The 13,191-nt window shown below is 45.1% G+C and overlaps 1 protein-coding gene across 2 annotated transcripts; it reads right to left on the bottom strand.

Moving 5' to 3' along the window:
- Positions 1 to 4,250: 4,250 nt before the first annotated feature.
- ATPAF1 (ATP synthase mitochondrial F1 complex assembly factor 1) lies at positions 4,251 to 13,120 on the bottom strand. 2 transcript variants are annotated; one of them, XR_005702236.1, is made up of 10 exons: positions 12,918 to 13,120; positions 11,813 to 11,921; positions 11,215 to 11,265; positions 10,455 to 10,517; positions 9,781 to 9,831; positions 7,937 to 7,984; positions 6,956 to 7,051; positions 6,237 to 6,344; positions 5,671 to 5,845; positions 5,191 to 5,328 (listed from the first exon to the last, which is right to left on the bottom strand). XR_005702236.1 is itself a non-coding variant. In XM_040073403.1 (9 exons), the coding sequence occupies exons 1-9, from the start codon at positions 13,118 to 13,120 to the stop codon at positions 5,134 to 5,136; spliced, it is 924 nt and encodes a 307-aa protein (XP_039929337.1). In that variant the 3' UTR covers positions 4,251 to 5,133. The 2 variants fall into 2 exon arrangements, 1 of the variants encoding a protein (XP_039929337.1); XM_040073403.1 differs by lacking the exon at positions 5,671 to 5,845 and having other exon boundaries at positions 4,251 to 5,328.
- Between the last annotated feature and the right edge of the window lie 71 nt (positions 13,121 to 13,191).

Here is a 13,191-nt window from a genome sequence, read left to right as displayed (position 1 = left end):
AAACCTCACAGAGCGGAGAGCCCGCGGTCCCAGGGCCACCCGGTATCCCACCTGTGGGGAGGGGAAGCAGGAGTCACTTGGGAGAGAGGAAAAGGTCCGAGGGACGGGTTTGGGGAAGGAGGGATATGTTATTGTGGAGAGGGCATCTGTCTGCCCTGGAGGAAGGAAGAGGGGAATGCTGGCCTCGCTCCTGGAGGCAGGTGCATGGCTGAATTTATCGGGGGAAGGAAGCAGGGACGGAAGCGAGCCCGGAGCACGGGGCGGCTCCATCGGAGCTCATGAGCAGCCACGGGAAGAGGCCCAGGACAGCGAAGCAGCTTCTCAAGGCTTGCCAGGACGTGGCTGCACCGGGGGGAGCCCCCTGGCAGCCCCCACCGCTGCGCTGGGCTCTCACACAAAGCCCTGCACGGCACCTCACGGGCACAGCCGCTTCAGCAGCCGGGGAGATGCTTGTTCCCAGGCAGGGCTGGAAGGCTGTGAGTGCCCGTGCAGACCAGAAAACAAAGCAAAGGGAGCAGTGGGTTTGCTCTGGTTATTCCCAGAGGAGAGTAGGACGTGTCCAGAAAAGTTTGCCTCAGCTATGCAGCATCGGGAACAGTCAGTTCCCCTGCTCTGCTCCACCACGTCCTGCGCAAACTCAGAGACAGGGAGTGAGAACTTCAGCCGTGGATCAGAGGGCACTGGAGCCAAGCCATTTTCTAAGGCACAGGGAAAAAAGCCAGGCACAGATGAAAAAGCACCGGAGTCATCATTTTAAGGGAGGGTGAGAACATTGTCCATCAATCTGCACTTCCTTGATTGCTTTGACTGCCACCTTCCTCCCTGGGAGCAGGACGGGCTCTGGGTTTATCTCCCCAGGGTGACAGGGGTGGGTGGGCAAGCCAGAGGTTTGAGATGTTGGTAACAAAGAGCTTCTGCCTGCAAAACTTGCTCCACCACTCCTAGCGGCAATTCCTGCCACATCCCGGTCCTGGGCTCTCCTCCAGCTGGAGGCAGACCACAGCCAGCACTGAGGGGGCTCCTACAGCTCCTGCTTCAGCCAGCAAGTCCTTGCTGCAGGATGCTGCAGGGGCTGAAGTTTACATGGAGCCACCGAATGTGGCCTGAATTCTCCCTGAGTGTGCCCATTTGACAGCTACTAAAACCAGACACATCCATCTTGGGAAGATCCTGGCCCAAAGAGGACTGGCAATCAGTAAAACATGCTGGGAAACTACTGCAGGGTGTTTGTCTCTCCCCAAGGCAGCTCAGGTGGGATCTGGGACACGAAGCTGGTGGAACCATGAGCTGAACTCAGCGCAGCCCAGCTCGTTATGGACTATACAGGAGCAGCCTGAGCATCTCTATGGTTCTCAGCACACAACTCACAAAGTTCACAAAGCTGAGCAGACAGGCTCAGGCAAGCTGTGTGTGCGCCCAGAGCTCAGAATCAGGAGACAAACCTTCCCTCTAGTGGCTGGATGGCACATGAATCCCACAGCCACCTTCTCCCTCTGTTACCTCTCTCCCCCATGTTATTTTTCACCAGCCCTAAGGCTCAGCACAGATCCTAAGGGCATCAAATCCTACAAATTCTATGCGAGTTTTTAGTGGCTTAAAACCAGCGCAGCTGCTCATTTGCACAAAGCCAGCCAGCCCCGGGGGTCTGTGTCCACTCTGCAGCTCGCAGTGCCCACGCTCAGCCTGTGCCATGGCTGTGCCAGGCAGCACAGCTCACGCACAAGCGCATCCCAGGCACTGGAGAAGCCGCACAGCCACAAATCCCCGCTGGTTTCTGCAGTAAGGGCGGTTTGTAGGGTCGGTTCTTCAGATGAGTTACTCCTCCTCACAGTCATTCAGTGGGGCAGAGGATTAGACTTAGAGATTCTATTAGACCTTTTTATTATGGGTCTTCATCCCAGCTTCAGGCTCATCACTGGCCATTTCTGCCTTTTTTAAAGGCCCAGAGAAGTTCTTATTGTAGGGAAAGAAATCACATGACGGTGGTGTGACAGAAGAATTATAAAAGAAAGGCCTCATAAAATCAGGCCTGGTCTATTAAATGAATAGCTAGCCTGTCATCTCCTAAGTGTAGTTAAGCAATTTGCAAGTTCCCCTGCAAAAACAATCTTGGTATGAAAGGTTCGTTAAAACAACCTATTCTTGGGTTGAAAAATAAGTGCATCTGTGTAAAAAATAAGATTTGTTCCTTGAGAACCCATAAAGGGAAAATGTAAACAACCCGAATCATACACACAAATCACCTTCTGACGAAAAAAATGAAATCCTAAGAAAACTACCAGCTAAGAGGTGTAGCACACGAGGTCTGCGAAAACCGTATAAAAGAAGTGATGTGAATAAAGAATTGGCTTTTTCTGCGTGAAGAAAATGGAGTCTCGGCTGACTTCTACCAATAAATATCTGATGATATGACCCGAGGCGATAGCGGGGGGCGAGGGCCGAGCCTGCGGCGAAAAAGGAGACGGGCTAAGCCGAGCCGGGACTGGAGAGACGGAATGCACAAAGCCGGGAACGAGCAGCCCGCAGCGAAAGGAAATTCAAGCAGCGACTACACAAAGTAGCGAAAAGGCCTTTTGAACCTTTTCTGTATGTTTTCGGTGTTTTTCCCCCTCTCGCTACATGCGGTCTTTAGAGGTGGGGGGTTTTTTGTGATGCTTTTCCCCCTCTGCTTTTCTACCGCGGGTGTTTGGGGGAGACGGGGATGCAGCAGCCCCGGGAGGGCTGTGCCGGGCCGAGCCACACAACCACCTGTTCTTGGGTTGAAAAATAAGTGCATCTGTGTAAACAGTAAGATCTGTTCCTTGAGAACCCGTAAAGGAAAGATGTAAGCGACCTGAATCTTAGCACGTACACACAAATCATCCTCTGACCAAAAAATGAAGTAATAAGAAAACTAGCAGCCAACAGGTGTTGCACACGAAACAACAGTCTGTGAAAGCTGTATAAAGCTATGTGAATAAAGAATTGGCTTGTCCTGTATTAAGAAAGTGGAGTCTCTGCTACCTTAGTACAGTATGATGGGTTGAAAAAAATACTTCTCCAAATTACAGGTAGTGATAGCTACAGCGTTATACCTGAGAATTTGATCTTTTATGCTCAGAAAGAGGCTGTGGTGTAGATTTGGAAACCTTAGATTTCACTCTCAAGGATGTTACATTATAGCTGTATTAAAAATGAATGCAGGAACTTCGACTTCTTCAAAGCAGGTAGTGAATAATTACTCAAAGCAGCCCTCCTATCAGCTAAGGAAAAATGATAAATGCAGCACAAACACCATAAACCAGAAGTAGAAAGGCCTTTTAATAAAGGTGATTTGCTGTTCAGATTATCACAGCCCTATCCACGCCTCCTCTGATTGATTATTCCCCTGCTCTGTACACACTCAGTGAACAGAAACCAAAAGACATTGCCAGGGAGCGAGACCATCTCCTTTCAGCAAGGCCCCAAGAGAAGTTCTGCCTCTTCTAGAAACATCCTGCAATTTCCTGAAGGGACAAGAGTTCACACGTAACACCTAAGAGCTGGTGATAAAATAGACCTCAACATAAAACTGCCCTGCGTAGCTTTAGTGCTCAGCATAAAACCAGAGAATGGGCTGGGTTGGAAGGGACCTTTCAAAGGCCATGGAGTGCAAAGAATGGGCTGAGGAGGTACAGAGTGACCGTGGGCATTACAGCAACGGGATCCTACAACTGCATGGCAAAAAGGTGCTGCAAGAAACCTTCCTAACTCATCACAGCTTCCTGTCAGGGTGTGGTTAACGAAGACAATGATACCAGCCTTGCCCTCCAACAGAGAACAAACTGCAGATCCTTCTGTCCCCCCTTCTCTGGCAAAGGAGGGAATGAGTGCTTGCCAGCTCCAGCAGGCTGACAGGGATGATTAGTGCTAAGGATGAGTTAGTGCTGGGGGTGTATGACAAGTATTTCCGTGTTGCTCCTGGAAGCTCCTGGCTGTCCTGTGTCCCTGTGCCCTGGTGGCAGTGCTGGTAACCCCCACAGGCTGCACATCACACTGTGCAGTGTCCTTGTCCATGGATGTGCTGCCTGCCTCTGCTGGGAAGGAACACAAGAGAAGCTCAAAGCACCAGTTTTGGGATTCTTTTCCTGGGGGCAGGTTTAAAAGCCCCAGTCTGCTGCAGACTGTAAAGCCAGGCTCTTACCAACACTGCTGTGTTGAAGCAGCTCTGCATGCTCATACCAAGACATTTTTTTCATCTGACAAACAAGAAGCTGGCTGGTGACTCTCTCTGTCATTATGCCAGTCCATCTTTATTATGGATAGTGCCTTTCCTGAAGTGGGAACAAGAGTTATTTTTTGTTCCTTCAAATGCCATTTATGCGCTGGCTGACTAGATGCCAGCCTAAAAGAATAATCCTGTAAAACAGGCAGTAATTCCCCTACACTATTAAAAATACACTAAAAAAAAAACCCCAGCATGTTCATACTGCTCAAAAACATCTCAAAGACAGAAATATCACAACAGAATACAATTAATATATCAATAAAGAAGCAGAAAACACACAGATCAAATCTAGTGACTCTTGTTTTTTTAATCCTGAGAAAAGCTCAGACCACAATATGCATCTATGCAAGAAACCTCACAAAGAAACAAAGAGCTGTCTGTCTGTCTTAGACCACTGCTCCTATTCTTTCTTCTTGATGGACAAGCCTGTATGAATTCCACACAGATTAAAAAGCACTGAACCGTGCAATTGTAATGGTGGAGGGCATTTAAAATGCATTTACTGAGAAGAAACACTGGTTGTCACCTCTTTCCTGATGTCAGTACAGCCCATTACATAGTTCCCCTTCTGTCAGTTTATTTCAGGTTTCCACAATCCAGCAGGCAGCAGGAAGTTACAGGACAGGGAAAATGGCTCTTTCTGATGAAGTTACACTGAAGTACTGGGCTCCATTGTTTGGCAATTAGTTACTGTTGTTCAAATGGCCCAAGTCCTAATCTTGCATCAGTGCCAGACAGACTTGACAGTCGCTCTCCCAGGAAGTCTGCAGACTCTTTCTGTGGCCAAATCCAAGTTGTAAAACGGAAAACACTGGACCACCCCTCCTGTGAGGGGTGCGTGCCTGCTCCCCTGCCTGCTGCTGGCTCCTTTCAGTACAGGCCAGGCTCTATGACTTGTCAGAAGCCTGCCCGGGTCTCAGTTCTCTTCCAAGCCCACTCTGCTCAAGCTCTGCTATAACTGACATGTATTTAAATTCACTGGATCTGTGGTTGAAGGTCTCCACTAATTCGTAGGTCTGGGAGTGCTCTGTGGCATAGAACAGCTGCACCTGGTTGGCCAAGCACTGGGCATCATGGACCACCTGGGAGTGAGAACAGAGCTGTTAGCATCGGCCTGTGCCAGCGTCCCACTGGAGAAGTGCCACGGTCCTCCTCACCACGTGGCTCAACTCCAAGTCACCTGAGTTCAGAAAATCTCTTAACAAACCAGCTCCCTGTGGCTCCTGACCTACTTAAACCCTTCAACACCGCGTGTTTTAGCAACCCTCCTGCTGTGCATCTGCCTCAGAGGTCAAGGGTGTCTTTTGTGATCCCTGCCCACTCCAAGAGGCACCAAATCCTCATTGTTCCATTCTTACAGCTGACCTACTTGCAAAGATTGACTGTTTGCTCTGAGATCCAACAGGGAAAAAGAAAAGCATTACCAATTACTCCACTCATTGTTTCAGAAGGGGTGTCAGGAGGTCGACGAGAGGAGGGATATTTTAATCGTCTGTTCCACCAGTCCAGGCACTGGTACAGTTATGCCAATAACGGTGTGCCCACAGAGAGGGAAAGAGACCAGGTGTGCACAAACTGAACACACAATTCTGGAGTCTCCTGCTTTGACAAACAGGATTAAGCTTCAAAACATTGTTTTAACTTGTTTGCAGGTGGTAACAGATTTCATTTACATTTGCTTCTGTAAGTAAGAAAAACAGAAGATCTGTCCTTTTTCAACGATCAACTGTAATACCCAAATTAAAAAAAAAAAAAAAAAAAAAAAAAAAAAAAAAAAAAAAAAAAAGAATGCATAAACTTGTATCACCAAAGATTGATGATTCCCTTCCGGCTTTCCCTGGCCTTAAGTACATCAGGTTAAAGAAAGACAGTGAGACCATTCTTTGGCAAAGGGTCTTTGAAAGGCTTCACTGTAATTTGATTTTACTTCAAAACTGTAAGAGGAGTTGCAGCATAAAATGAAGGAAGCCAATGAGCAGACTTCTCTCACCAAGAACTTGGAGTCCATTTCTGCTGTCATTAGTACTATCCCTTTCTCCTTTTGCAGATCAGGATAATGGTACAAGACCAACTGGCTTGGAGCAGTTTCACCTTGGGTCTGAAGGAGAGAAAGAAACCTGTCAGTATCCCACAAAAACCTTCACTCCTCTGCAGATTTGGGTGCTTGATAAGAAAACTTTGAGCATTAACTGCCACAGAGGCAGTTACTTCCCAGGGCTTAAGGGTCAGTTCTAATTAGAAGTTCATTATTCTTGGTATTTACAGAAAACAAGGGCTTGCAGAGTTAGGTTGGGTTTTTTTCCTTGACTAAAGACCATTTTGCACTTAAAAAACTCACAATTTTTAGGAAGATAGTTCATCTTACAGCATCTAGTGCTATTTTAAGTAGCTTGCACAAATAGTTCTAAAAAGCTTGGCTCTTGCTCATGTTTTCAGACTACTGAACTTCTACCTCATTCTCCTCTACACTAGAGAGACACAATACCCAACTAATTTACCTGTAACTAATGTACAATTAAACCTTAATTAATAACAGCTTTTGTCATGATAATTCCTTTCAAGTTAAGCTAGACAACCTGTTGGCTAAACTATTTAGTAAATACCATATATTGCAATATGTATTTAGTAAATATCATATATTGCAATATGTTGTTATTATCGATTTTGAGATCCTAAGTCAATTTTTAACTTTTTATCTCAAACAGTCACCTGAACATTTATCAGGGAAGTGAAGTGTAATTCTGTTCCAGACCACTGCCCCACGAAGAACTCATAGCCTTCTTTTCTTGGCAAAGCATACAGAAACTGCAGAGAAATGATAAAAACAAACAAACCAACCAATTTTCCCTTACACAGAACAAAATGATGTCTATGTCACACTGGCCTCCAGCAGTAGTGCTTTAGTGACAGAACCACAACAGAAAAAAGTTTCTTTGCCCCACCACAAGTGACAGCAAGAACCAGACTTCAAAGCACATAATAAAGTAGAATGAACCTCTCAGTATTAATTCATTAACAAATATATTGACAAATACTTTTATCAGTATTTTGAGATATAAAAAGCAAAGGAGAATGGAGAACATTCAGACTCTGACTTTTTTGTTCTCACCTAGAAAACAGCAGAAATGGTCAAATACAAGGTAAGGAGCAGAATCCTGTCATTTTATCAGCTGCTCCAGGACAGGCTGCAAGCATCTTCTCTCTAGACATTTACAGCCTATCCTGCTCCAGGGTACAGACTTGCTTGATTTCCCACACCAAGGGAAGGACAACATGGGAGCAGAAAATCTTGCAGGATACCTGGCTGAATGCCAGTGCACCATACAGAAATGCACTTCAGGCTATAAATAACTTCTCAATCTCCAAGTAGCTTGGGAAGACAGATACATTTGATCTTGCTCTGGGCAAGTGAAGTAGGTAAGACTAATCCATCAACCCAGTAAAGTCTCCATTCCCTGGGAGATTCTGTGCTGCTGTTCTCTCAACCCTCCATTTCTTCTATCTAGATCAAACTGTTTCATACATATGAATAGGCACTGCTTTATCTGAGCACCAGGACAAGTGTTTGAACACCTGGATTTTACTAATCAGGCTGATAAAATGGCTATGAACACATGAGGGTCAGAAGTTAATGGATCAGGCTTTGAAGAGAAGCATTACAGCTCTACAACCATGTACTGCTGTACATACCGATGGACAGTTCTGGGCTCTCTTCCACATCAAATCAAACTTGTCTGCCTTTGGGGAAGGAGAAAGAGAAGTTCATTTTTAATAACACAAAGGTGGATGCAGAGCTGTTCACAATCACCTCATTAACCTTTAGAGGGTACAGCCTCCATCTGGAGAAGGCCCCGCTGTGGCGACAGATGGCACTGAGTGTGTGGAAAGCTGCATTTAGTTCTTATTTACCTAAAGTCATCAGCAACCTGTTTTAATGAGGCTGTCTCTAAAATGCAGCAGCAAAATCTTTGGATTCAGAGCTTTATTCCTTGGCTGTGGGGGCCCCGAGCCTGAGGCTTACATTACATCCTCTTTCAGTAATTGCTCCACTGCATCATGTAGCGTCAACAGCTGAGCGAGACAACACATCCCTGGCTCCAAATTGTGGATTCACATCATTGTCATCTGTTCTTCAGTATAAAAATGCAGCCCATAGATACACTCACTAACATACTTACTGCTTAGGTTTGAATTAAAACCACAACCCTACTTGGTCAGCCCTGATGAAACCTGGCAATCTCATCCACATGTTCTCTGTGTTTCCCTGAATCTTTTGCCTAATTTTTTTTTTTTTTTTTTTTTTTTTTTTTTTGCTTCCCAGCACTATATTAATATCTACTCTTAGGTGTTCAGGAAAGAAAACATATGCCATTCATCAACAAGAAATTCCTTTGTGTGTACTTTTGAGCATGGGAGCATTATAAAAGGCCTTTCTTCCAGCCAACAAAAAGCTTCTGGCAAAAGACAAAGGGTATTTTTCCCCTCGATGACACCAAGAACTGCTTCCTAATGTGCCTGGGATCTGGCTTGCATTGAAGTCTTAAAAAGCTTCCAACACTCCTCCTAAAACAGTGCACAAAGCACAGTGCCAGCCCCACTAATGAAAGACTTACATCATTTTAACTGGAGTCTCTGGCTTTGGCCCTCTGCTACAGTAAAAGTGCAAGTCAAAACTATTTTCACAACATCCATATGTTGGGAAAACCAAAACACGAGGCTGCTTGACTTCAAAATCCCACACTTCCCCTTTCAGAGCATACAGCACATCACACATTTAGAACACTGCCTCCCACTGAATTCAGCTCAAAGGGTCAAATACAATGACAAATCAGACCCCAGATCTAAATGAGGTTTCAAGAACTCAAGGAACACACACTTGTGAAAAGACAGATTTAAGAGATCGCAATCATGGAATGACCCCGAAGAAAAAAGAGAAATCCCCAACATGAAAAAAGCCTCCTTCAGCCTAATGCAAACTAAGAACAATTAACATCTGGAAAAGTTATCAGGAGTAAGAAGTATGATCTTATCTCAGGAAACACCCCGCAATCTCAAGACAGTGCTGCCAATAATTGTAAATGTATGAAAGTAAGTCCTAAGTGATTAGCCACATGCAAGTTACCAGCCAAGTGCTCTAGGACTGCCACACTAACCTTGAGGCAGCTGCGTGTGCTGCAGGGAAGAAGGCAAAGAAACAAAGCAACTCTGAGAAAAAATGCTACTTAATAAACACTAGGGCCTTGGAAAGAGTACTGAATGCTTGTATTAGAAATAAGCCTGGAAATTCCAGCCAGGTGTGCAGAAAAAGGTCCTCGATTTATTGACTCCTCTGAGTGAGGAAAAAAAGGGGTAGGCATTTCTGAAAACAAAAGCCTTTGTCAGGGGCAATAAAATCACTCAGCCCAGAAAATAAGTTTGTTCTTTAAACCTCACTTTCCTTTAATGACTGCTTTTAAAAGCAGCAGAATCTCAGCTGGAAGGGAAAGCTTTGCATGCTGGCTTTTCAAGTGCAGAACTGTAGAGGAACTACTTACAGGAATAACAGCATAAACGGTGTCTTTTGCAGAAAAATACTGATTCCAAATCTGCAGGAAACGAAGATGAGATGCAGTTAAAGTCCAGCATTTAGCAGTAATGTTAAATGCTTTAAAATGTCAACTAACCTTTGCAAGCACTTCGGGAAGTCATTTTTCAATCAAGCCTGACTGACTTTCCTGCTAATGCAACATACTTCTCCAAAGGTTCCAGATGTACCAAAGGACAGATTCCAAGCAGGTAACAGAAATCAGCAGTGGGCTCAGAGGTGGCTCAGTATTAACCATCAGAAGTGCTTCTCACATTTTCCCCAACAGTCACACTAATGACTTTTGGTTGGCTTTTTTGGTGGTGGTGTTTTTTTTTTTAATAAAGAACACACAAAACATTTCCAACAGGAGACAAGTCTTTGCACGATGCTCCTCTGTTGTCTTTTTCACCACAGCAGGATGGCAATACCCAGTGTACCTGTACCTCCTAGAACATCCTAGGAGGACTTACCTAGATGGAGAAAACTATCTTCTCCTATGCATACCCATGTGAATATGCTTTTTGCAAATATACGTCCCCAGCTGTGTTTTATTTTTCAGTCTAAGTAAAATTTCCATCCTTATACCTAGATTACTATTAAGCACAGATGTGAAGCAAAGTTTATTCCATTTAAATCCATCACCTGTGTTATCTCCTCTGCTGATTTTTCTTTCACCATCTCAACATTAAGAATTGAATCAAGTGTCTGCAAGAGAAAGCATAAAGAATCTGGCATGATGGCAGTTCTCTGACCTTGTAAGAATGAATGGATGTAATTACAGAGAACAAAATCAACCTAGAGGGACTTGATTCAATTTATAGTGTTACTTAGTCCCCTTAATTGCCAAATAAAATACAGCAGCAACACACTGAGAAGTGGAGTCACACACTGAGGCTGAATAGATTCTTTCAGGACACAGCACATGCTTGGCTCCAGTTGTGCAGATCTCTGTTGAAGCTGCAAGAGGAGCTGCAGCCTTTTGCCTTCAGCCATCTCGAAGATGTGCTCTTTGGCAGATTTACACTGAATATTTACCAAAATAAAAGAATGTGAAAGAGAATTCTCTTGTCCCTGGGCTGGCTGATCACTCCAAATGTATTTCCATGCTGTAAAAGGAGCTTAACCCTTTCCATTTAATGTTCAGAACAGATGCCCCAACTGGCAGGAATTTCCAGGGTGTCAAAGAAACAGGACAGAGTAATAAAAACCCAGAGTGCCAGGAGTTTTAAGGTTGAACGGGATCCCAACAGTAAACCAAGATCTTACACTCAAATGCAGCATAATCAACACCAGGTCTGTATTAGTGTTCTTCACTGAAACACTGGCTGCAGCAATACAAGTTAATGCACACCCTTGCCTTGCCACCGTGTCCCCTCCTACCACTTGGGCTCATTTCCCTTACCTTATCCTTTGTGAATCCTCCCTTTGATGTCTTGCTGCCCAAGCCCTCTGCCTGCAAGAAAACATTCTTCTTTAGTTTCACAGCTAATGCTTTACTACCACTGATTTGCACTCCCTGCCCAACATAACCTGCCTGCTGACAAAAACTCCTGCCTGGGAGCTCAAGATACTCGGAGATTGCTGCAGTGTGTTTTTAATAAAGTACGTGCTTGATTAGGTGAAGTAAGTAAGATTAGAAACTTAATGTGAATTATGAATTTCAAGGCCAGAAAGGATTAGTCAAAAGGAAACTATTATGCATTTTGGATCCAATATTCTTGAACAGTTTCCCTGCATTCGCTAAAAAATGATAAATGCAGGATTGTGTCAATCCTCTGGCCAAACTAGTCTGGAATGAATTAAACTTAAGCTTTCAAGCAGGGAATTTGCAGTCTAAAAAACAATACACAGGAATACAGAACAATGCTTTTAGCCATCACACAGTGAAATTCCTGGGCTCCTAATAACAGGGATGCTTCAAGTTTGTAACATTACACTGATCCCATAAAAATAACATTATAGGTTTGATGTATGTGATTTACAAAGGAAGTTTGCCTTGCCTTTTCCTCCATGCATCTGATAAACTCTCCTTGTTTGGAATGTCCCACAGGCTGCCTTTTCACTTCACTTCTTTTTTCCATCCGGGATTCAAACACATCTGGATTGGACCTGAATTGGGACAGGGATTGTTAACAATACAACAGAACAACAGAACAGCTCCAGTTGGAAAGGACCCATAGAGATCACCCACTTCCAACTCCCTGCTCCTTGTCCAACTGGACATAAATTCTTGTAACTAAAACACTCCAGCTTGCTGTTAAATAATCTTAAGTTTTTAATCATGACAATAATCAGGAAAAACCAATGCACAGTTAAGAAACAGTGAAAGCTGCTGCACAGTATCTCCTAGGACCCAAGACTTTGGATTTGTTTTTGGCTCTGGATTCCAACAAGACCAGGCTGGATGGGGGTCAGAGCAACCTGTCCTAGTGGAAGTTGCTTCTGCCCATGGCAGGAGGGTTGAAGTGGTTGATCTCTAAAGCGCTTTCCAACCCAAGCCGTTCCATGTGAGTCAGTGAAGTCTTTTCCTTCATTGATTTATTTTGCTAAGTAAGGCAATCCATCTTCATCAGGAAAATTCAAAACCATGATTCTTCCATGGGCTGTTTTGATTTGTGGCCTGGACAGCAGATGGACTTACACCTAAAATAAGACCAACTTTTGCATACTCATTTTCTGTTCAAATCCTCCTTTTTAACATGACGGAAGACTGTAAGTTGGAATACTCTTTGCTTGCTCCAATGATTTCCAAAGCTGGAATACTCTTTACCTGCTCCAGTGGTTTCCAAAGGTGGAGAGCAGAGCTGGGTGATTACCATCATTTGGCCTTTGAAAATGTGTACTATGATACTGATTCATGTTCTTAACTTAAAATTTTAATTTCATTTTCGCAAAATGAAATCTCTTATCAGGCTGACCGCTTTGGGAGACGACTCTCACTGACGTGTGACTTTCAAGGCAATCGGCCTAAACTAATCGAGTTTCTCCTGAGAGCGAAAAGCTAAAATAGAACATCTCTCCTTCAAGAAAGAGCTCCGCAGGCATGCCCTCTTCGCAAAACACAGCCCGCCCACCCCCGTCCCTGCCGCCTCCCTCAGGGCCCACCTCCGCAGCTCCTGGATCTTGTGCCGGTACTTCCCGTAGAAAGGGTTCTCCTCCAGCGCCGCCTCTCCCGATCCTGCTGCCGTTCCCGTTCCCGGCCCCAGCACCCCCCGTGCCGGCGGTGCCAGCAGCCCGAGCGGCCGGAGCGCGGCGCGGCTCCGCAGGGCCGCCCCCAGGCCCCAGCCCTGGCACAGCGGCCCCGCCATGGCTGCGCTCCCCTCAGCCCACGATCCGCGATCCGCCCTCCGCTCCCCTCAGCCCGCCCCACGATCCGCGA

This window comes from Hirundo rustica, chromosome 9 (genome assembly GCF_015227805.2).
Source record: "Hirundo rustica isolate bHirRus1 chromosome 9, bHirRus1.pri.v3, whole genome shotgun sequence".
NCBI lineage: Eukaryota > Metazoa > Chordata > Aves > Passeriformes > Hirundinidae > Hirundo > Hirundo rustica.
This window is presented reverse-complemented; position numbering and strand designations above follow the sequence as displayed.

What these genes read in the sequence shown, in the direction of transcription:
- ATPAF1 (XM_040073403.1), bottom strand. Translation starts at nt 13,120, where the DNA reads ATGGCGGGGCCGCTGTGCCAGGGCTGGGGCCTGGGGGCGGCCCTGCGG. An exon ending in CCGTTTATGCTGTTATTCCT is followed by an intron (nt 7,985 to 9,780) that starts GTAAGTAGTTCC and finishes CCTTCCCCAAAG; the next exon opens with GCAGACAAGTTTGATTTGAT. An exon ending in AAATGGACTCCAAGTTCTTG is followed by an intron (nt 5,329 to 6,236) that starts GTGAGAGAAGTC and finishes TCTCACTCCCAG; the next exon opens with GTGGTCCATGATGCCCAGTG.